Below are 22189 nucleotides of genomic sequence, written 5' to 3' on the forward strand. Positions count from 1 at the left end.
CTCTATTTAGCTCCTTTGCCCATTTATTAATTGGATTATTAACTTGGGGGGCAGGGGTTTTGTTTCTTGAGTTCCTTGTATATTCTGAATATTAGGCCCTTGTTGGATGTATAGCTAGCTGGTGAAGATGTTCTCTCATTCTCTAGGCTGTCTTTTTAGCTTAGTAGCTGTGTCCTTTGCTGTACAGAACTTTTCAGTTTGATGAAATCCTGTTTGTCCATTCTCTTTCCAATCTGCTGAGCCCCGGAACCCTACTCAGAACATCCTGCCTGTGACAAGCAATTCTAATGTATCTCCTCCTTCCTGCAGAAGTCTTAATGTTTCAGGTCTGGTGTTGAGCTGATGTTAATGCAAGGTAACAGACGAATCTGATTTCAGTTGTTGACATAAGGAAGATCCAGTTTTCCCTGACACCTTTTGTTGAAAAGGCCATCTTTGTTCCAACATGCATTTTTGGCTTCCGTATCAAGTATCAGATAACTGTAGGAATATGGGTTTATTCTGAGTCTTCCAGTCCATTCCATTGATCTTCAGGCCTCTTTTTGTGCCAGTACCAAGCTGCTTTTCTTATCATAGCTCTGTAGTAAGGCTTGAGCTTTGGGTCTGTGATACCAACAGCATTGCTCTTTTTGCCCAGATTTGCTTTGTCTATCAGGATCTTTTGTGGTTTGGTATGAATATCTGTATTGCACTGAATTTGTAGATCACTTTTGGCAATATGGTCATTTTCATGATATTCATTCTACTTTTTCATGAACTTGGGAGTTCTTTCCATTTCCTGGGTCTTCAATTCCTTTCTTCATATTTTTGATAGTTTTCACTATAAAATTCTTTCATTTCCTTGGTTGGGTATTCCTAAATATTTTTCTTAAAGCTATTGCAAATGGACTTAAAAAAAATTCCCTCTCTGTCTACTCATTGTTAGTTTACAAAAAGGCTACTAGTTCCTTGGTTGGTTTCATATCCTGCTTCTTTGTGAAAGTTATTGTTCAGGGGCTGGGAAGGTGGCTCAGTGGTAGAGTGCTTGCCTCATATCCAGGAGGCCCTACGTTCAATTCCTCAGCATCACATGCACAGAAAAAGCTGGAAGTGGCACTGTGGCTCAAGTGGTAGAGTGCTAGCTTTGAGCAAAAGGCAGCTCAGAGACAGTGTCCAGGCCCTGAAATCAAACCCAGGACTAGAAAAGAAAAAAGAAAAAAAGAAAAAAAAAGAAAGTTATTGTTCAGCTTTAGGAGGTTGGAGATGGATAGCCTTTATTATGCTGAGATCTGTTTCTTCTGTTCCTAGCTTCTTAAGAGCTTTTTTATTGTAGAAGGATGTTGGATTTTGTTGAAGGCTTTTTCTTAATCTATTGAGATGATCATGTGATTCTTGTCATTGGCTCTGTTAATATGGTGTATTTATTTATTTAGTTAGTTTTGTTTTCTTAATCTATTGAGATGATCATGTGATTCTTGTCATTGGCTCTGTTAATATGGTGTATTTATTTATTTAGTTAGTTTTGTCAGTTGTGGGTCTTGAACTCTGGGCCTGGGCACTGTCCCTGAGCTCTTCAGCTCAAGGCTAGCGTTCTACCACTTGAGCCACAGCACCACTTCTGGTTTTCTGGTGGTTAATTGGAGATAAGAGTCTCATGAGCATTCCTGCCTGGGCTGGCTTTGAACCGTGATCCTCAGATCTCAGCCTCCTGAGTAGCTAGGATTACAGGCGTGAGCCATCAGCGCCTGGCTTAATATAGTGTATTAAATGTATTGATGTACATATATTAAACCAGTCTTGCATTTACAATGAAACTGAATTGATCATAGTGAATAGTTTTTTTGATTAGTTGTTGAGTTCTGTTAGCAAGTTGTTTTTGTGTGCAATTACTGGGGCTTGAAGTCAAGGCCTGGGTGCTGTCCTTGAGCTTTTGTGCTCAAGGGTGGTGGTGTAGCATTTGAGCCACAGCCTCACTTCTGGCTTTTTTGGTAGTTAATTAAAGATAAGTGTCTCACAGATTTTCCTGCCTGGGCTGGCTTTGAACAACAATCTTCAGATCTCAGTGTAGGAGTAGCTGGAATGACAGGTGTGAGCCCTGGTGCCTGGCTTTAGCAAGTATTTTATTAAGGAACTTTGTGTTTATGTTTATCAAAGAGATCGGTTTATAGTTCTCTGTTTTTGTAGGTCACTGCAGGTGTGGAGATGACTGTAATGTTGTAGTGATCCTTTGGTAGTGTTGCCTTGGTAGTGATCCTGTCATTTCTATTTCATGGAAAAGTGTGAGGAAAACTGGTGTTAGGTCTTCAAGATGGATTCATTGTGACTCCCTTGGGACCTGGAGTTTTCCTTGCTGGGAGAGAGCTTATTACTTCTTCTGTCTCATTGCTTGTTACAGGTCTGCTTTAGTGGTTTATATCTTCTTGGTTCATCTTTGGAAGCTCACATACATGCCTCTATAACTTTATCCATTTCTTGTAGATCTTCCCATAAAATTGAATATAGTTTTTGAAAGTAATCCCTCATAATCTTTTGGATTTCTTGGGATATTTGTTGTGGTGTTTGCTTGAATGTCTTTCATAGATCAAGAACTGTTCTTAAATGTGTTAAGGTCTCAATTTATACATTTTTTAAAGAATTATCACTAATGCATAATTCCTCTAACAACAGATATGTCTGTTTAATTATTACACATAAAATTATGTTGTAAGAAATGGTGATTTATTTCTTTGGATTCATGTATGGATAATTAATTGTATGTTACTTAATAGACCATAATGGAAAGAATTTCCATATGGCAATGTCACTTAATTCTTCAAAGTCTTTCTAAGTTGTGTGCCAAAACATTACATAAAATGAATTATGAAAACTTATTTTTAATGGTTTGCCAGTTGGCGATTCAACTGTATGTCCCACTTTAAATTTGTTGAAAGCAAAGGCCTTTCCCTATAGTTCCCATTTTAGAACACATGTCTTTCCTTATTCTTTCTTTCTTTTTTTGGGGGGGTGGGGTGGGGATGGTTGTTTCATTCCTCACAGAGTTTCTCTGAGCACTGTGGCCTTGGGACTCTGAGCCCAGTCTCTACATTTCATGTCAACAACGGGGCGAATCTTAGCCATGTTTTTTTCCTTGCTGGGTCTTGGCCTTGCTGCCTTTGCCTTCTTGCTAGGAGTGGCGACATTGCTCTTGAGCTCTTCAGTCACCGCACGTCTATTTCTTCTGTCCTTGCTCCCCGGTTCCTAGTTTACATTGGCCCTCCGTGTGATCACATTCCTCAGACATCAAGTAACCGAGGAATCTTTTCTTTGCATTGCCAACAAATGTTAGATAGAGATACATTTTCCCAGGAGAATGAGAAGTGCTTTTTCCCTTTGTTCTTCCTTGTTGGTATGTGTTTAGAAGGAAATCGGTGGTAACAGCCTAAAAGTGAGACCACATCATTATTCTAATTTGGTAGAATTTGGCAACCCAAACAGGGCAATGGGTGATGGCTGAGTGTTTGAATTCTATACAGTTATTTGTATGTATAGCAGTCTAGCACACTCTGGCTCTATTTCTATTTTTTTTATTTATCCCCACTTAGCTGCTGTTGCATAGTTCTGAGTGTTTCTTATTTTCCTCACTGTAATGTTGTTAGATATTTCGGTATTTTTCTGCTACTTTTTATTTTTTATTGAAAAGGGATCTAGAAGAAACAAATGTCAAGCAAGAAAGATGCCTGTTCTCAGCTGCACAGAGGCGTAAGAAGGCAGGTTGTGTAGAAGGCCAGCCCTAACCAAAAAAGAAAAAAAAAGAAGTGTGTGTGTGTGTGTGTGTGTGTGTGTGTGTATTTTTTCTTGTTTCCTTTGGTGCCAGTCCTGAGGCTTGAACTCAGGACCTGGTAGCTGTCCCTGAACTTTTTTGCTCAAGGCCAGTGCTCTACCACTTGAGCCACAGCTCCACTTCTGGCCTTTTGTGGTTAATTAAAGAGTCTCGCAGATTTTTAACTAGGCTGACTTGGAATTGCAATCCTTAGATCTCAGTCTCCCAACTGTCTAGAGTTACATGTGTGACACACACACACACACACACACACACACACATACACACACACACCACACACCACACACCACACACCACACACCATACCACATCACACCACAGTATATAGAAGGAGAATTTCTCCACTCAGTATTCCTGCAGTTCTCTGGTAGCTAGTATAGATGGCAGAGGAAAATGAAAAGCAAGTGGGTAAATCCTCATTATGGCATTATCAGAATTAGAAAAGACAGCATCACAGATTCTGAGAACGTTGAGTGATAGCTCCCTGGTGTTCTAGTCCCATCTCCCCTACCCCTCAGCTGTGAATGACGGAAGCTAGAGAAGGCAATTGACTGGTGCACGCTTTCATAGCTGTGACCAAAACTACTTAGCACCCTTGTGTAATACGAAATCGTGAAGTACGGCAGGGCACACTCAGTAAGTTGTGTGGCTGATTTGTATCAATCAGCATCCACGACTGTGAGGTCAATATACAGAGATTCTATTTCAACTCAGTATGTGACAATATTCAATATCTTCTGAAATCGGATGGCTGAACAGAACATTAGAAATGTGTGAAAATGTAAAAAAGTAACATTTCTTTTTTCTTGCTTTCTGGTTGCACTAGGGTTTGAACATGGGGCCTCATGTTTGCTGGGCCTGCTCTGTCATGTGAACCATGCCTCCAGCCCTTTGGCTGTTGTTATTGTTGAAATAGGTGTTTGACTGGGTCAGCCTGGATCGTGGTCTTCCCGTTTGTTTCCTGAAGGAGCTGGGAGAACACAGTTGTACGCTGCCATGGCTTTGCTATAATTGGGTCTCCTGAACTTTTTGCTATGATGTTGCTACCGCTGCCTCTCCAGCCGCTGGGATTCATATGTGAGCCCCTGTCCCCCGCTCCCAGAAGCACACTGCCATTCATAGGTGAAATAGTAACTGTTGGGGCAGAGCACCCGGAGGTGCCTTGTTAGAGAACCAGAACCAAGCTTATTAAAACACGAAGCATTTAAATCCATTTTGATGCCACGGTTCTAGAACTTCTGAGATTTGTCCTCAGCCAAGTAAAGAGAATCAAGCCAAGAGGAAAATGCTCCCATAAGAGCTGCTTTCCACCGGGGTAGACCTTCCAGTTTGGCTGCCAGCCTTCTTCCCCAGGTCGCAGGTCCCAGGCCTCTGGGGAGTAGCCTGGCCTTTTTCCTTCCCCAGCCCACTGTCCCGGTGTGTTCAGATTGCCCTCAGACCCCTCCCTGTGCGCAGAGTCCCTGACTCGAGAGGGCCTGTCTCATGCCCTGCCCTCTGCCCCCGTGAAATAAATCAGTGCTCCATTCAAAGAGAAAGGGATTTATTATACCTCACATACACACACACACACACACACACACACACACACACACACACACACACACACACACACACACACACACACACACACACACACACACACACACACACACACACACACACACACACACACACATAAACATACAACCTTTTCTATGGAGAGGGGTGCCGGGCTTGAACTCAGGGCCTGGGCACTGTCCCTGAGCTCTTTTGCTCAAGGCTAGTACTGTATCACTTGAGCCACAGCTCTACTTCCAGCTTTTTGTGTACTTAATCAGTGATAAGAGTCTCACAGACTTTTTTTCCCCAGGCTGGCTTTGAACTGTGATCCTTAGATCCCAGCCTCCTGTTAGGATCACAGATGTGAGCCACCAGCACCTGGCTTATTTTTAAAGTAAAAATGTAGTATAAAAAAGTGCAAAGGCTGGTTATGAATACCTGTATCATCTGGAATTGATTTTGTAATTGTGTTTTTTTGTGGTATGGGGTTTGAACCCAGAACCTGGCATGGGCTAGGCCGGCTCACCACCATTTCACCCATGCTTCCTGCCTTTTTGCTTTAGTTATTTTTGGAGTATGGTCTTGTGTTTTTGCTTGGGCTGTCCTGGATCAAGTTATTCCTGTTTATCCTTCCCAGGGTGATATGGAAGATGCATGCTACTGTGCCCAGCTCATTGGTTGAGATGGAGCCTCAATGGCTTGTTGTGCCTGAAGCTCTTAACCCTAAATCAGTCCTAATCTCCTCCCACAGAGTAGCTGGGATTACAGGCATGAGAGCCACTGTGCTCAGCCTCAATTTCACTTTTCATATCCACACTATTTGTCTTAGTTTTCTGTTGCCAGGTAACAAATCAACACAGACTTGGCAGTTTACAATCATGTTCACTTGCTGTGAATAATTCTGTGGGGCCGAAGTTTGACGTGGTTTAGTTGATTTGTCTGCTCAAGGCTGCAATCAAAGTGTCAGCTGGACTGAGCTGTCCAGGGGTTTGCAGGAGAAGCTGCGTTCGGGCTGCTTCTTGGTGGAATGCAGTTGTTTGCAGTTGCAGGGTTGAGGTCTTTGCTTGTCTGCTGGGCGGCCAGTGAGGCCTTCCTTCAACTCCTAGAAGCAGCTTCTCCTTCCTGACTCCTGCTCTGTTCTGTGTCACCACTGCAGGGCTTGTCCTGAGTCCTGGCCTCTCCGTGACCGGCCTCAGGAAGCTGCACTGTGCACTTGCCCAGATAACTGTGTGCTCCATGCTCCACGCTGGCATGTGTGATGGAACCAACGTTGAGTCCTTGGAATTGCAGTCCTGTGAATATCAATACATTCACACTATGGGCTGCGGTGTCTTGGGAGCCTGTCTCCAAAATCTACCTCCCATGCTGATTTTACTGCGCGTGAGGGGTACGCGTGCAAGCACAGTTTTAGGGACTGTCTCTGGTCACTAAACAAGTTGGCAAGCCTGTCGCTGCAGAGCAAAATTCAGCAGCTGTTCAGAGAACACAAAGAGAACATCCCCTTCATTAGGAAGTAGGTAACCAGAGGAAGAAGAATCAGCTTTTCTTTTCTGTCCTCAGTGAAGAATCTTTCTCTTCTATCATAGAGTTACTATTCACTCACAAGAACTCTATCTTCCAAGGCTCCTGTCCCTTCCAACAAGTCCCGTGCAATCCACTTTTGCATTTATTTTTCCTCTCTCCCTTTGGTGTCTGTTGCTCTTAGACCCCTCCACCCACCCATCCCATTCTCATCTGAAATCCCATCCTTCCTCTTTGCCTTCATTCTTTTGTTTTACTGTCCGTTTCCTTCTTTTTGTTTTGCAACAATCCTGACTTCCAGAGTTTGTGACTTAGTATGGCAGGCATTTAGAAAAAAAAATTCAGTGGCAGATATGATCATTATCGTGGAGAAAAACAACAAGATTCCATAGGATTCCAGTGGAATTTCAAACCGCTTGAGAATGTGGGAATATTTCCAAGAGGAGTGAATGCTTGAACTGCCTCTGAGAAGTGGTAGAGATGGGCTAGAAGCATGGGAAAGATGCCTAAGTGAATCTCTAAATGATTGCCCAGAGTTGGAAATGAAAGAATTCTCAGGCGGGATGAATTGATCAAATGCTAGGAGCCAGGGGGGGACCCACTGTGGGCCCTAAAGACAAAGCAGAGAAACAACGCAAGTGGAGATGGAGACTGTGGGAACTTAGAAAAAGTCTAAGGCCATGAGCCTTTAACATTCCAGAAAAAAGAAGCATGAGACACCTGAGCCTGCCTGTGTCCGCAGGCCGAGGAGGAGCCGGAAGTGGCGGCGTGGGGCGGGAGCACTGTCCAGGCAGAGCAGGTGCGGAGGGAGGATGTTCACAGGGCTGGCTTGCAGTTGGAGTCCTTGTTTTCTCTGTGGGGTGAGTAAAAGTGCACTGATTCACTGCGAGGAGGAGGCTGCGAGCCGGAGTGAGGAACACAAAACAGCTCTTGTGGTGGGTCTAAGAGTGGTGGGTAGGAAGCACTTGGGGAAGGCATGTTGAGTTGTGAGGACCAGGCATGTACAGCAGTTGTGTGGACCAGCCCATGCTTGAGGGCCTGTCTGGCGCACCACTCTGCTGCAGAGGCCAAAGACAGGAGAAAGCAAATCTACACAGATTTGGAGGTTTTCAGACAGGGTCAGATGAAAGAGAAATAGGTGAGAGTGAAGTTGTTGACAGAATGGATAAACTGTCTCCGGAGCCAGGCACTGGTGGCTCATGCCTGTAATCAGGAGGCTGAGATCTGAGGATCATGCTTCAAGGTTGGAAGTCAGCCCTGGTAGAAAAGTCTGTGAGACTTATCTCCACTGAACTACCAACAAAATTGATAGTGGGGCTGCGGCTCAAATGGTAAAGCACTAGCTAGCCTTGAGCACTGAGGCTCAGGGCTGGTGCCCAGGATCAGCAACAGACAAACAGACAGACAGACAGACAGACAGACAGACAGACAGACAGATAGACACTGTTCTCTCCATTTAGGGATCTGGAACAACACCACAAACATGTATTCACATAGAATTCCAGACCACTTATCTTTTATAAAATAGGACCATTGGAAGATACATGCATGCAGTATTGAGGTTATGGATGCAGTTCAGGCATAGAGCGCTTGCTTAGCATGTTAGAGGCCCTTGGTTTGATGAATCCTTTCATATACCTACAACGTTTCCTAGTGTCGTGATGCAGTGCGTTGCATTGGATGCCCTCCTGCTGCTGGGTGCTGGGCTGTCTGTTGCTGCCATCTTAGCCAGAGTGTCATGCCACACAGCTAGCTCAGGAGCCAATCAGAGTTCACCACTGGATGTACAGCTTTCCCACAATCATAATGCCAAAAAATTGTAACTTAAGCCATTTTAGACGGAGACCCTCCAGATCACCTGTCCTGCCAGTGCAGATGCTTTGGTATAACTAAACATTAGCTCTACTCCCAGGCCTCAGTAATGTCCACATTTTGTGAAAAATATGAAGTGTGTTTGTATATGTGTGTGTTGGTCCCTGGGGCTTGAACTTGGTGCCTGGGCACTGTCCCTGAGCTTTTGTGCACAAGGCTAGTGCTCTACCACCTGAGCCACAGTTCCATTTCTGGTTTTTGTTTTTTGTTTTTTTGGGGGCTTTTTTTTTTTGGTGTTGAATTGGAGATAGGATTTCAAGGACTTTCTTGCCCAGGCTGGCTTTGAACTGTGGTCCTCAGATCTCAGCGTCTTGAGTAGCTAGGATGACAGGTGTGAGCTGCTGGTGCCCTTTGGTGCCGCTGGCATCATTTTTAATTTCAGAATATAGTGGAGTCAGCTTGGGTAGGGAAAGGGAGCGTTGTTACAGAACACTGAAGACCCACTGCCTTCTCCACGGTCCCAGGAGAAGGTTTAAAAACTCGTTTCCAAGTGGAAATAATTTTGGTTACAATAGAATGTTCTATGTTATTCAGTGAATTCGCTTTTGTTATAAAACGTGTTGGTAGTATTATGGAGACAGCATGAAGAAAGATGAACATTATCTTCCAAGTCTGTTTTGAGAATGAAATAGAGTATAGAGGTTATGAGAAAAGTTTGAACTACAATATATGAAAAAAAAATCCACATTTTGAAATTGTCCTAATTCTCACATGAAATAAACATAATATGAGGCTTTTCAATGGGCTATGTAATACACTTCAAATAAAAATTAAACATTTTAAACGAAGTGATCTGCAAGAAGAGGGACTGTCAATAGTTGTTCCCTGTATTTTATTCACTTAAAAATGGTTGTGATGAATAACTCTTTTTCTTTTTCTTTTTTTCCTTGGCCCGGGCACTGCCCCTCAATATTTTTGTTCAAGGCTGTACCACTTGAGCCACAGCTCTGCTCCCAGCTTTTTTTTTTTTTTGGAGATAAGAGTTTCATGGACATTTTTTTTACCATGGCTGGCTTCCAAACATGATCCTCAGATCTTAGCTTCCTGAGTAGCTAGGACTATAGGCAAGAGCCACCGATGCCTGGCATAAGTAACTTTTTTGTGTGTAAATATTTGTTCGGTCGTGTGTGTGTGTGTGTGTGTGTGTGTGTGTGTGTGTGTGTGTGAATGTGTGTGTGTATTAATGTTTCATCTCTAATTCTAGATTTAAAAAATGTGAGCCACTTCTATGCCAAAACAGTTGAAATCTCATTATATTTCTAATCAGGGAGACATTCCAGGAAGTGTGCAAATTCCCAACTCAGGTGGGTGACATTACAGACCAGCCCTCCACTGAGCTCTTTTGAAGAACAGACGTTTGTCATGAATGAATCTCTCCTCATTCTAGGAGATGCTAGGTAGCCAAATGGCTCCTCCATAGAAGCTGAGCTCAGATCTGCTTGTAATAAATCTTGCCAAAATTAGCTTTGAGCTTTGGCACTATTCATTGTCATTCATCTAAACATGATTCTGTCTCCTGAGACTAGATACTTGGAAAACCTTGGCTAACTCACCATTTCCTCAGATATCCTTCGATAGCCTATTGCCAATATTGCTCGTCATATATTGCCAAGAACATCGTGCATAATGTGCCATTATTTCTTTCACATGTCGCGAGGAAGCTGTGTGTAATAGCTTCAGTCTGCCATCCCAGCTTCTTGGGAGCAGAGGTTGGGAGGATCCTGGAGCAAGGCCAGCTCAGGCAAAAATTTGTAAAAAGTCTCCCTTGCTAGAACATGGACAGGTGTGGGATTACAAAATGTGAGCAAAATCATGCTTTGTGTGTGCATCTGTACCGAAGAGTGGACAGGTAAATAGAGTGATTTTCCATAGCTCTATAAACATGAAGATGACAATGTTAGAGAAGTCCTGTTTAAGGATTTAAGGAACTGAAGCCTGAATGATAAAATAAGAAAGAGAGGGAGAGAGAGGGGGGAGGGCAGGAAGGAAGGAAGAAAGGAAAGAAGGGAGGGAGGAAAGGAAGAGAGAGAGGGAGGGAGAGAAGAAAGGAAAGAAGGGAGAGGGGCTGGGAAGGTGGCTCTGTGGTAGAGCGCTTGCCTTGCATGCTCAAGGCCCTGGGTTCGATTCCTCAGCACCACATAAGAAAAAAGCCAGAAGTGGCGCTGTGGCTCAAGTGGTAGAGTGCTAGCCTTGAGCTGAAGAGCTGAGGGACAGCGCCTAGGCCCAGAGTTCAGGCTCCACGACCGGACCCAAAAAAAAAAAAAAAGGAAAGAAGGGAGGGAAGGAAGGAAAGAAGGGAGGAAAGAAGGAAGGAAAGAAGGAAGGAAAGAAGGGGGAGGGAAGGGGGAAGGAAAGGAAGGAGGAAGGGAGGGAGGAAGGAAAGAAGGAAAGGAAAGGAAGTGAGAAGGGAAAGGGAAATGTGTTTTGGGGCCCAGGGGTGATCACAAAGTTGGGGATCAGTGTTATGAGCTTGGTGTTGATGAGATTTATCATGGAGGAGAAGGAGGAAGAGAAGGAGGAGGGTGTGGGGGAGAAGGGAGGAAGAAGAAGAGGACCACTTTGAGCAGCCAGGTCAACAATGGGCAACATAGTTGAGAAGTCAACTAAGATGAGAGTTGAAAACTGACCGAATGACACAGAAGAGCACCTAGGGGTAGTGGCAGATTTGGGTAATAAAATGATAAGTACCTGGAAAAGAAGTGACATGATAGAAGTCAGATGACTCTTAGGAGGGAATAAGACATTTCTGGGTTCTAGGTAACTGGCAAGATTCTCTGTTTAAATTGATATGACATGGGAAGGTGAGTATAATAGTTCATCAAGCTAGACTTTTGTTATATATGGGCTTTTTGAGTTATAACAATGCTAAAATGAAACTTTTACGTGGGACTGGGATGTAGTTCAGTGGCAAAGCTTTTGCCTATCAAAGGCAATGTCCTGGGTTCAATCCCCTATACAAAGAAAAAAGTTTAAAAAAACTACCAAACAAACAAACACCTGGACAGGCCATCTTCCAGACTTTTCTGCTCTGGCCAGCTAGCTGTCATCCTAGCTACTCAGGAGGCTGAGAGCTGAGCATCACCGTTCAAAGCCAGTCTGGGCAGAAAAGTCCATGATGAGATTCTTATCTCCAATGAACCACTCCAAAGCTGGATGTGGAGCTGTGCCTCAAGTGGTAGAGCCCTAGCCTCGAGCACCAGGGCGCCCTGAGTTCAAGCCCCAGTACTGGGAAAAACAAAAACAACCAACAAATTTTATGTGAAGATTTAAAGTATTTAATTTTTTTTAAGGTATAAAGTTACTTGTTAGGCTTTTGTAAGAAATGGAGTAGGCAGATATGTTAAAGACATCGGTTGAGTTTAATTAACAGAATTGGAGTAAACAGCTTGAGCCACAGGTTAAAAACAAAACAAAACAAAACCTAGTGAACTCCTCCCAAGGATGCACTCATGTTCTGTGTTCTGCTACATAAAGTGCCCACTCCTGGGCTCATCTGCTCAGTTTTCACAGTGCTTTCACATATATTATCTCATTTAATCCAAGAGTAGGTGACTCTGAGAGGAGTTGTAAGGCTCTTTATAGTCCATCTTTAAAAATAGTGAGTTCATTACTCATATTATTTTAAGCTACCTAACATAAAAATAAGCTGATCTTCACTGTGGATGTCAATGCATGGTTTCATTTCTTCATTCCCTGGAGGAGCCCTAACCCTAATGTAAGGAAATGGTTTTCCCCAATTTAGTAACCATGGAGGTATATTAATTTTGAAGGTATATTGGAGGTATATTTTGGAGGTATATTATTTTGAAATAAGTAAATGTAGCTGTGTGCTGGTGACTCACAACTATAATCCTAGCATTTAGGAGGCTGAGATTTGAGGGTTGCAGTTAAAAAGGAAAGTCCCTGAGCCTCTTACCTCCAATTAACCACTGAAAAGCCAGAAGAGAAGCTGTGGCTCAAGTGGTAGAGTGCTAGTCTTGAATAAAGAAAGCTCAGGGACAACACCCAGGCCCTGAGTTAAAGCCCCAGGACTGGCACCAAGAAAACCAAATAAGAGAACAAGTAAATGTTTGTGAATTTGAAGGTGGGAAGTGAATGACGACGCCTCCCTTCTCTCCACAGAGGCCTCTTCATCAGCATCCATGACCGGGGTCACATTGCTTCGGTTCTCAACGCCTGGCCGGAAGACGTCATCAAGGTGAGGCGGCGCCCAGCTCCACGGAGGCCGTCTCTTGTCCTTCTGTCCTATGGAACAGTTTAAATCACAGCGATGATTCTTAATAGAGCAACTGGCAGTCACTAGTCTTTCCAGTGAAAAGTACCTGTTTTTTCATAGTGTATTATTATTAATTTAGTTTTTGCCTGTCCTGGGGCTTGAACTCAGGTCCTGGGCACTGTCTCTGAGCTTCTTTTGCTCAAGGATAGTGCTCTGCCACTTCAAGCACAGCACCACTTTGGTTTTTTTCTGTTTATGTGGTACTGAGGAATCAAACCCAGGGCCTCATACATGCTAGGCAAGCACTCTATCACTGAGCCACCTTCCAGACTTCTACTCTGGCCTTGAACCATGATCTTCTCATTCTCAGCCTTCCAACTGAATTTACTTTCAAGGCAAGTTTTAAAAAGCTTTATAATATAGGTAATCAGGAAGTTAAAGGAAATTAAAGCTGGGTGTTTGTGGCTCTTGCCTATATTCTTAGCTACTTAGGAGGCTAGGATCTAACAATCTAGGTTCAAAGCCAGCCTTGGCAGACAAATCCAACAGACTCTTATCTCCAGATAATCAGCAAAAATCAGAAGTAGAGGTGTGGTTCCAGTGGGAAAGCACCATCTGTGAGAAAAAAAAAAGTCATGAGCGAGAGTCTGAGGCCTTGAGTTCAAGCCCCTGTACCTTCAGCGGTATGCATACTGTAGAGAGTGCTTGACTCAATTAACGTAGCCAGGTTCTCCTCTTTGATATTAAGTACATCACTCACCATTAGAGGAATGATTTCAGCTTTCTGATCTCCATTTCCTAATCTGTGGCATCAGAGGAGCAGAATGGATCTGCTCCCGATGTGCTTTCTAAAGCCCTGTGCGCCTGTGCACATTAGATCTGGGAAATGATGGTAATAGTATTAGCAGCCACAATTGACCGTAGACTTTGAAATGTGCCAGGTATCAAGTACAGCATAGTTCACTTCATGGAATCATGGATTTACCCAGCTGACTAGTATTTATCTCTCATTTACCATGTGCAAGGTGCCAATATCTGGTAGTAAGCAGTACATGGTGGATTCCTAGTTTGATCCAGCAACTCTGAAAAGGATAGTTATTAGCCTCTTTTTACAAGAAGCACACTTAAATTCACAGCTCTATCCAAGGCCAAAGAGCTGCTATCATCCCACGGATTGTTTGAGTCGCAGTACTTTGTGGATCATCTGCTAAGTTGTTTCTCATCACCTCATGAAGGGACCGTGAATCACAGAATGAAGATGTCAGATGCATTGGTTCTAACAATGATGCTCAAGTGTATAGCGGACCCTGGCAGTCCACATTCCATGTGGCTCCACGGGGTAAAACCTGGACTCTCAGAACATGTAGAGTAGCACAGTCCTGCAGGGTGGGGGCTCAATTCATTTCCAGATAAAGCCACCTAGCTTCCACCTGAGATGGGCTTCCTCTCAACGAATCTAAACATTTCACAGTGTTGTTTAAAGCACACACATGAATGTCCCCTTTTTAGCTTGCTTTTTGAACACCATTCATTTTGGGGACGCGAATTTTCATGAAACTAAGGGTAGATTTTTAGCAGATCACATAGGATTTGAACACACAAGACAATAGTAGAACTGGCTGAGTTTGACCACATCAGTTGAGCCGAGTGATGTGTGCAGAAGAACTTAAAATTGCTGTTGTGAAGCATTTTGATTTAAGAAAAATGTATTCCATTTTTGACTATGCTTAGTCAAAACCTTGTGCAATAGATTGGATTATAAGACAGTTACAATTAAGGCTAAAATCTTTGCATGATTGAAATATAGGCTTTGTAAAAAAAAATTATTCAGGGTGGTTAGAAATCAGCTAAATAGGGTAAGAGTAGTGGCTCAGGGCTGTAAGCCCAACAACTTGGCAAGTGGAAACATTGCCCAAGTCATGTTTGAGTAAAAAGCACGAGACTCAATCTGAAAAATAAAAGCAAAAAAGGGAGGGGTCTGGAGGCGTGGCTGAGTGGTAGAGCACTTGCCTAACAAGTGCGAGGAGCTGAGTTCAAAAATGCCAGTACTGCTTCCCGTGCAAAAAATGAAAGAGGCCACAGAAATCTGTGACGTGTAGTGGAAGATGAGCAGGTAGCAGATGATGGTGGTAGAAGCAGTGCTAAGTATCCAAGAGTGAGACAGGACCAGGAGATTGCAGGAGTTAGAAAGCAGAGGCCCTCAGTCTGCCAGTCCTGCGGCTACTGCCATCCATGCGGGATCTCAGGGCCAGGTGAGTGCACTCAAGCCACCTGATGCTTCTTTGGTTCCCAGTGTGAGCTCTTATTTCCCTCTTGGCCACCTGGATTGAAGACTAAGGTTTTGAGCTGTTTGAATCTTTATGTGTTCATGTTTTTCTTTTGACAGTGACCTAATTAAGCATGTAGAGCTCATCATTAAAATATATAAACCTCCAGGTGCTGGTGGATCATGCCTGTAATCCTAGCTACTCAGGTGGCTGAGAACCAAGAATCAAGGCTCAAAGCCAGCTCAGACAGCAAAGTCCATGAGCCTCTCATCTCCAGTTAACCAGTGAAAAGCCAGAAGTGAAGCTGTGGCTCAAGTGGTATAGTGCTAGCCTTGGGCAAAAAAAGCTCAGGGCCAGCACAAAAGAATTCATTAAATAAATATATAAATAATACGTAAATAATATATATTATATAAATCTACTTCTTTTTCCCCATTCTTCTACAACAACCAGCACACAGTCTTTCCCAAAGATGTTCTTGCTGTGTTGTCTGGCGGCCTGGTATTTCAGTTGCATGCGCGTTAACGAGCTGCAGCCTGGAGCCGGGGAAGCCGGGTCTCAGCGTGTGTGTGCCATCCACACGGGCGGTTGTGTTCTTTTGCAGGCTGTGGTGGTGACGGACGGGGAGCGCATCCTGGGCCTGGGTGACCTGGGCTGCAACGGCATGGGCATCCCCGTGGGCAAGCTGGCGCTGTACACAGCCTGCGGGGGTGTCAACCCGCAGCAGTGCCTGCCCGTGCTGCTGGACGTGGGCACACAGAACGAGGTGAGTGTGTCCCGGATGCCTCTGAACACCACCACCCATGCTGGCATGCTCACCTGTGTCTCCAAGTTATTCCGTGAACTTCCCTAGAGTTTGTTCTTTTCTGTGTGTGTATCTCTCTTATACACACATCTCTCTCCAACTTTGATAAGAACATTATTAATTAATTAATTAATTTTAATCAGCCCGGCCTTGCCCATGCCGGGCAAGCACTCCCCACCCAACCCTTTTTGGTTTTGTATTTTATTTAATTTCCTTCAATATTTATTTTCTTTTTGAGATAGGGCTGGCTAACTTCACCCTAGTTGATCTTCCTGCCAACCACCTTCTAAGTAACTGAGGTTACAGGTGTGTGCTACCCAACCCCACTAAACATGATGTTCTCTGTTCTCATTGCTCTCCTCTGTAACGTGATTATGTTTCTTTTCCTTTTCTTTTCAAGCCCCTATACTCGGGCTTGAGCTCAGGGCCTGTGTGTGGCTCACGTTTTTTTCCTGATCAGTATTGATAGAAATGGTTCCGAAATGATCAAGGCTGATTTTTTTAAACAGTTCTTCTAAATAAGTCATAGGTACATTGAGCATGAAAACTTCTTCATTTTTCATTTATTTTAAAACATTGTTTCATGATAAGTTACCTCGATGTCAAATCAGTTAAAAAAAGATGTCACAAACTCAATCCTAGGAATGAAGAGTCATCAGATCAGCATGTAAATCTTTTTTTTTTTTGCTGGTCCTGGGGCCTGAACTCTGGGCCTGGAAGCTGTCCCCCAGCTCTTCAGCTCAAGGCGAGTGCTCTACCGCTTGAGTCACAGTGCCACTTCCGGCTTTTTCTGTTTATGTGGTGCTGAGGAATCGAACCCAGGGCCTCAGGCATGCAAGGCAAGTGCTCTACCACTGAGCCACCTTCCCAGCCCAGCATGTAAATCTTTTTCAACAATTCAGCTTTAAACCTGGGCCTCTTCTGAGAGATTGTCAGTTTAATGTAGGGGCGGAAAAAGTTGTGCACCAGTGATTTTTTTTGGGGGGGTACTGGTCTTGGGGTTTGAACTTGGGGCCTGGGTGCTGTCCCTGAGCTTCTGTGATCAATGCTAGTGCTCCACCACTGAGCCACAGCTGTATTTCTGGCTTATTGGTGGTTGATATGTCATAAGAGCCTCACAGACTTTTCTGTTCCCTCTGGCTTCAAACTGTGAGTCTCAGATCTCCGTTTCCTGAGCAGCTGGGATTACAGGCAGGAGCTGCTGAGTCCAGTCATAGATTGTATTAGTTGTAGGAAACAGTGACTCAGCATATAGGCCTTAAAATTGTCAAGTTGACCAGCAGTCTTAGAGTTTTTCATTGCTGCTTTTTTCTTAATGAAACACATTGCCTTGTAGAGATGTACTCGGTGTCTCATTCTGCCATTCACCTCCAAATTTCTTCTTCTGTGACATTTTTTTTTTTTTTTTTTTGTCAGTCGTTGGGCTTGAACTCTGGGCCTGGGCGCTGTCCCTCAGCTCTTCAGCTCAAGGCGAGCGCTCTACCACTTGAGCTACAGCGCCACTTCCAGTTTTCTGGTGGTTTATTGGAGATAGGAGTCTCACGGTCTCTCCTGCCCGGGCTGGCTTTGAACCGCGATCCTCAGATCTCAGCCTCCTGAGTAGCTAGGATTACAGGCGTGAGCCACCAGCGCCCGGCCTTCTGTGACATTTTAAACAGTCTAAGTTTTGTTTTCTAAACCAATGACAGGTGTTGAACATAAGGTGGTTCTTTCCCCTTTAAGGATCCTGATCTAGTCAAACAAATACACTACAGCCCAAACATTTCAAATGGGATGCTACAATGTGAGCTGAACTTCAGTCGCCTCTTGGTTTGTGTGGACTGGGAATTCTGTGCTGTCATTCACTGGGTTAGGGGGAGGGGGAGGGGCAGGATACAGTTAGTATTGAGGAATCAATCAGTACCTTGTTCAAAGACCATAATCTGTTGAGAAGATCTCAGTGGCTCAGTTAGGAGGATCACTAACAAGACTGTTAACCCAGGCAAAAGCAAAACCCTCTTAGAAAAACAAGCCAAAAAAAGGGCTGGAGGTGTGGCCCAAGTGGTAGAGTGTCAGAATTCACCAGACTGAGAACAGAACATCTCAAGACCTGCTATCTGAGGTAAAAAGTAATGGCAGTGATAGTACATCTATCTAACAATTTCCCAGCACCCTCTGAAAAGGATTCCAGAGTCTTCTTTGCAATATAATATTTCTGCCATCAGAAAAAAAGCTGGATTTATGGAATTTGAGATTGTTCTTGCTGCCATTTACACAATAAATCTTGCTGGAGAATAGTATTAAAATCAAAGCTTCCACTTAAAGCTCAGATTTTCCATCATCTGACATACTGAATCCATGTGACACATTTCTTTTCCTGGAAGTCCCTCATGTGTGCACAGGTCCCCTGGTTTGCTAACCACAGTTCCCATCTTCATTTCCTTTATGCCTTGAGAGAAAGAAGGAAGAGAGTGCAAGAAAATGGAGAGGTTCCCAGCTACCTTGATGCTTTGGAGGCCCCAGAGGCACCCCCCTTCTGAGTTCCTTTCATATGAACCCTGAACCCAGTACCCTTAAATCTCTGTCCACATTAAGGATTAAGAAGCAGGCAGTGATCTCGCTGAGAGCATTCTACCTTAATTATTGTATCTTCCCGACCCTCCACCTCCAAGGCTGCCGACCCTCTGACCTTCTAGGCAGGCTGGGGGGTCCAGTTGCCTAGGTACCTTTAAAACAAACAGGGAACAAAGAGAATAGGCCCAGGATATCCATTCTTGTGTGTGTGTGTGTGTGTGTGTGTGTGCATGTGCGTGTGTGTGTGTGTGTGTGCATGTGCGTGTGTGCGTGCATGCGTGCATGTGTGTGTGCACCAGCCAAGTCCTAGGTCTTGAACTCAGGCCTGGGCACTGTTGAGCTTTTTCACTTAAAGCTAGCACTCTGCCATTTCTGGCTTTTTGGTGGTTAATTGGAGATAAGAATCTTAGGGACTTTCCTGTCAAGACTGGCTTTGAGCCATGGTCCTGGTATCTCAGCCTCCTGGGTAGATCACAGGTGGGAGCCACCCGCACCTGTCAGGAAGCTGGATTTTGAAGTTGGAATCTGCACATGGGCTGGGAAAGGGGCAGACTTCTGTCTCCATCAACACCACCATCTTAGGTGCCCCGCCATCTTAGGAGGCACACAAAAGGTTAATTACCCACAAAAGAAGTCAGACAAAAATAGAGATGGAGAGAAAGGCTGTTCCAGAGCTCAACAGATGCCTTCCATACCTGTGAGACTAAACTCCTGGCTCCCGCTGGCTGGGTTTTGTCACTGTCCCAGGTCCACATGTGGGGGGCGTTCCAGGTTCTCACAAGAGTCTCACGGGTGGAAGCGCTAGCAAGAACAGGGCTGAAGTAGGGGCCAACGGAAAAGAGAAGCGCGAGTGCAAGACTGCCCTCGAATTTCGCTCGATCCAATCCACCCCCTACTCCCTCCTTGCTTCTGCCTCTTTTAGACAATTTTCAATGGGCCTCGTTGTCCTGCTTTCATTCATGTGTATGAATTACTTCATTCATATTTACCCAGCACCCTTTCCTTCCACCCTTCTGCCCTTCCCCGCCCCCAGTGTACATTCTTGTCACTTTTCCTTGTGTTGGATCTAAATCCCGTACGTGATAGAAGACAGGGTTGATTGATGTGTGTCATTCTGAATTTGGCTTATTTCGCCAAACAAATCATGTATACACACATAATATCCATTATGTCTTCAGCATATATACTTCTTTACTCATTCCTCAGTTATGGGAGCACTGGCTGATTCTGTAGTCAGGCCTTGTGAGCAGAGCTGTTACAGTGTAACGTGTGATGTGGGTGTCGCTGCTGTATGTCGACTTGCATTCCTTTTATTATATGCTCAGGAGCGGGGCTCATGGCTCACATGGAAGAGAACTTGCTTGCCTGTGTCCTGGCTTCAATCCCCAGTCATGCCAAAAAAGTTGTTCTACTTAATTAAACTACTTCCTCAGGTGCCAGACTGCTTAGTCTGTGAAGCCATTATAAAAATTGAGTAATCTTATTGAATTACTATATATATATATATATATATATATATATATATATATATTTCAGCATTTATAAGAATGCTCTCAGTTTTTAAGTCCTGTCTTATTTTTCTTAATCTTGTTAGATTTTTGAAGAATTCCTTTTTGGCAGGGACACTTACTGAAGGAATGGTACAGGTTTCTGATTCAATTCAAAAGCTTATCTTGTTCATAAATTTTGTAAGTTGAAATTTACATGGTAGCTAGACTTTTGGGTAGTCTAGACTTCATTAGCATGGGAAAGAATGGGAGAAAAATGTGACATTTTTCCCTCAACTGTGTTCTTTCTCTAATTCATTTAGAAGTCTAAATATATTCCAGACAGGGAGAAAGTATTTTAACGTTGGCAGCCATCAGTAGCATATTGGCACTTCAACCCCAGCAGCTCAGAAGCCTGCCAATATATTTTTTTAACCTTTTTCTTTTTTAATGCCTTAAGGAGCAGCTGGTTTTTACCACACTTGGTCATAAACTATATTTTATCTGAAATATACTTCTGTGACTTGCCATGTTCACGTCTCACTAGCTAGAAGGCTTCTCCCCTTATGATGCAGAACACAAGTAACCCAGAGAATTTCACAAGGAATGAGAAGGCCATTGAACACTTACAATCGGAGAACATGGCTGGGCTTTCTATTGGCTGGGAGTAAACCCTACTCTCAGATGATCCAGACACATGGACCTGGTTGACAGCACCACACCTCCAAAGCTGTATGGATTCCTCTTTTACAGGAATGTTTTGGTCTTGTGTGCTGGAGGTCAGTCAGCTCTGATTCCCTGCCGTTGGGAGTTCCCACTGCCTGCTTTGATCAAGGCCCCTGTTTGTCTCTGGGGCTCCTTCTGTTTCCTCGGTGGGTCTCCGAAGCTCATTGTGCTAGTTTTGGGGTCTGCCCTGACCTCCTGGCTCTGTCCTCCGAAGTGCCCTTCTCCTTCCCTTTCTCTGGCTGCTTCCCGCCTGTGGGCAGTCTAGGGTCCAGAGTGGCCTTTTCCATTTCTGTGTCTCTGTCCTCCTCCGCCTAGGAGCACAACGCCCTGCTGGCCTTTTAGGCCCCAGCGTGTGTCCAGCATGGTCAGCCCTGCTGGACACAAGAAGGCTCTCACAGTCCTTTTCAGAACAGACCATGGTGGTGGGTGTGGAAACTCAGAAGGCTGTTAGAAATGGAGTTGCATGTATTTATTCCATTTTCAACTATCCACTACATGTAAAGGCAGTTGTGTGACCTTTGTTCTTGGCTTTGGTTCATCTTCCCTTCCCACTCCCTCCCACTTTCTCCTTCCTGTGTGGTCATCATGGTGACAGCCTCCGGCCGAGGCTAGGCGGACAGTCTATGCTTTGCTTTTCCCCCCCCTACTGCTAGCTATGCTGGGAATGGTGGGTTGTGTGCAGACCCCTTCTACTGAGTTGATTATGTACATTTTTGTTCCAGTTTACTAAAAGATTTTGTTGTGAATGGGGGTTCTTTTTTTTTTTTTATAAATAAGTTATACCTCACAAGCTGGTGTATTAAAATAATATCAAATATTGTATATATTAAAACCTGAACAGAATAACGTTGTCTGAGACACAGCAGTTTTAAGAAACACCTTAAGCCTGGCACAGTGGCTTATGCCTGTAATCCCAGCAATTGGTTGGAAGTGGAGATAGGGAGAATGCTGGTTCAAGACCTCAAAAATAACCAAAGCAAAAAGGCCTAGGGTGTGACCTAAGTGGAAGAGCACCTGCCTGGTAAGCACATGGTGCTGAGTTCAATCTCTGCTACCTCAAAAAGGGAGGGAGAGGGGAGATGGGAGGGAGGGAGGAAGGAAGGAAGGGAAGAAATGAGGGAGGGAGGGAAGGAGGGAGGGAGGGAGGGAGGAAAGAAACAGGAAAGTTTAAAAAAATAAAAATCTTGTCAAAGTTAAAATTTTCTTTTTAAAGTCAGTTATAGTAAAGATAAAATCTAAATGCTTTCTGAAAATTTTGCTTTTGCAAGTGGAAAAAAGAAGAGAATCATCCTTTCCATTTCTAAGCTGATATAGTACTTTAAGACTTAATTATGTTTTCATGTGTAAAATCTGAGTTGATAGTTTTTCTAATTAGCACCACTGAGAGATCATGATTCCTTTCCT

General features: G+C 43.9%; 1 protein-coding gene across 1 annotated transcript in view; it reads left to right on the forward strand.

Moving 5' to 3' along the window:
• Me1 (malic enzyme 1) overlaps nt 1-22189 on the forward strand; it is a 106781-nt gene that overhangs the window by 33241 nt on the left and 51351 nt on the right. The window contains exons 4-5 of the mRNA XM_070011038.1: nt 12854-12929; nt 15819-15980. Of these exons, the coding sequence (XP_069867139.1) occupies nt 12854-12929; nt 15819-15980 (238 nt within the window). The remainder of the gene's footprint in view (nt 1-12853; nt 12930-15818; nt 15981-22189) is intronic.

This window comes from Dipodomys merriami, unplaced genomic scaffold, assembly GCF_024711535.1.
Source record: "Dipodomys merriami isolate MVZ:Mamm:240054 unplaced genomic scaffold, mDipMer1.0.p SCAF_8, whole genome shotgun sequence".
Taxonomy (NCBI): domain Eukaryota; kingdom Metazoa; phylum Chordata; class Mammalia; order Rodentia; family Heteromyidae; genus Dipodomys; species Dipodomys merriami.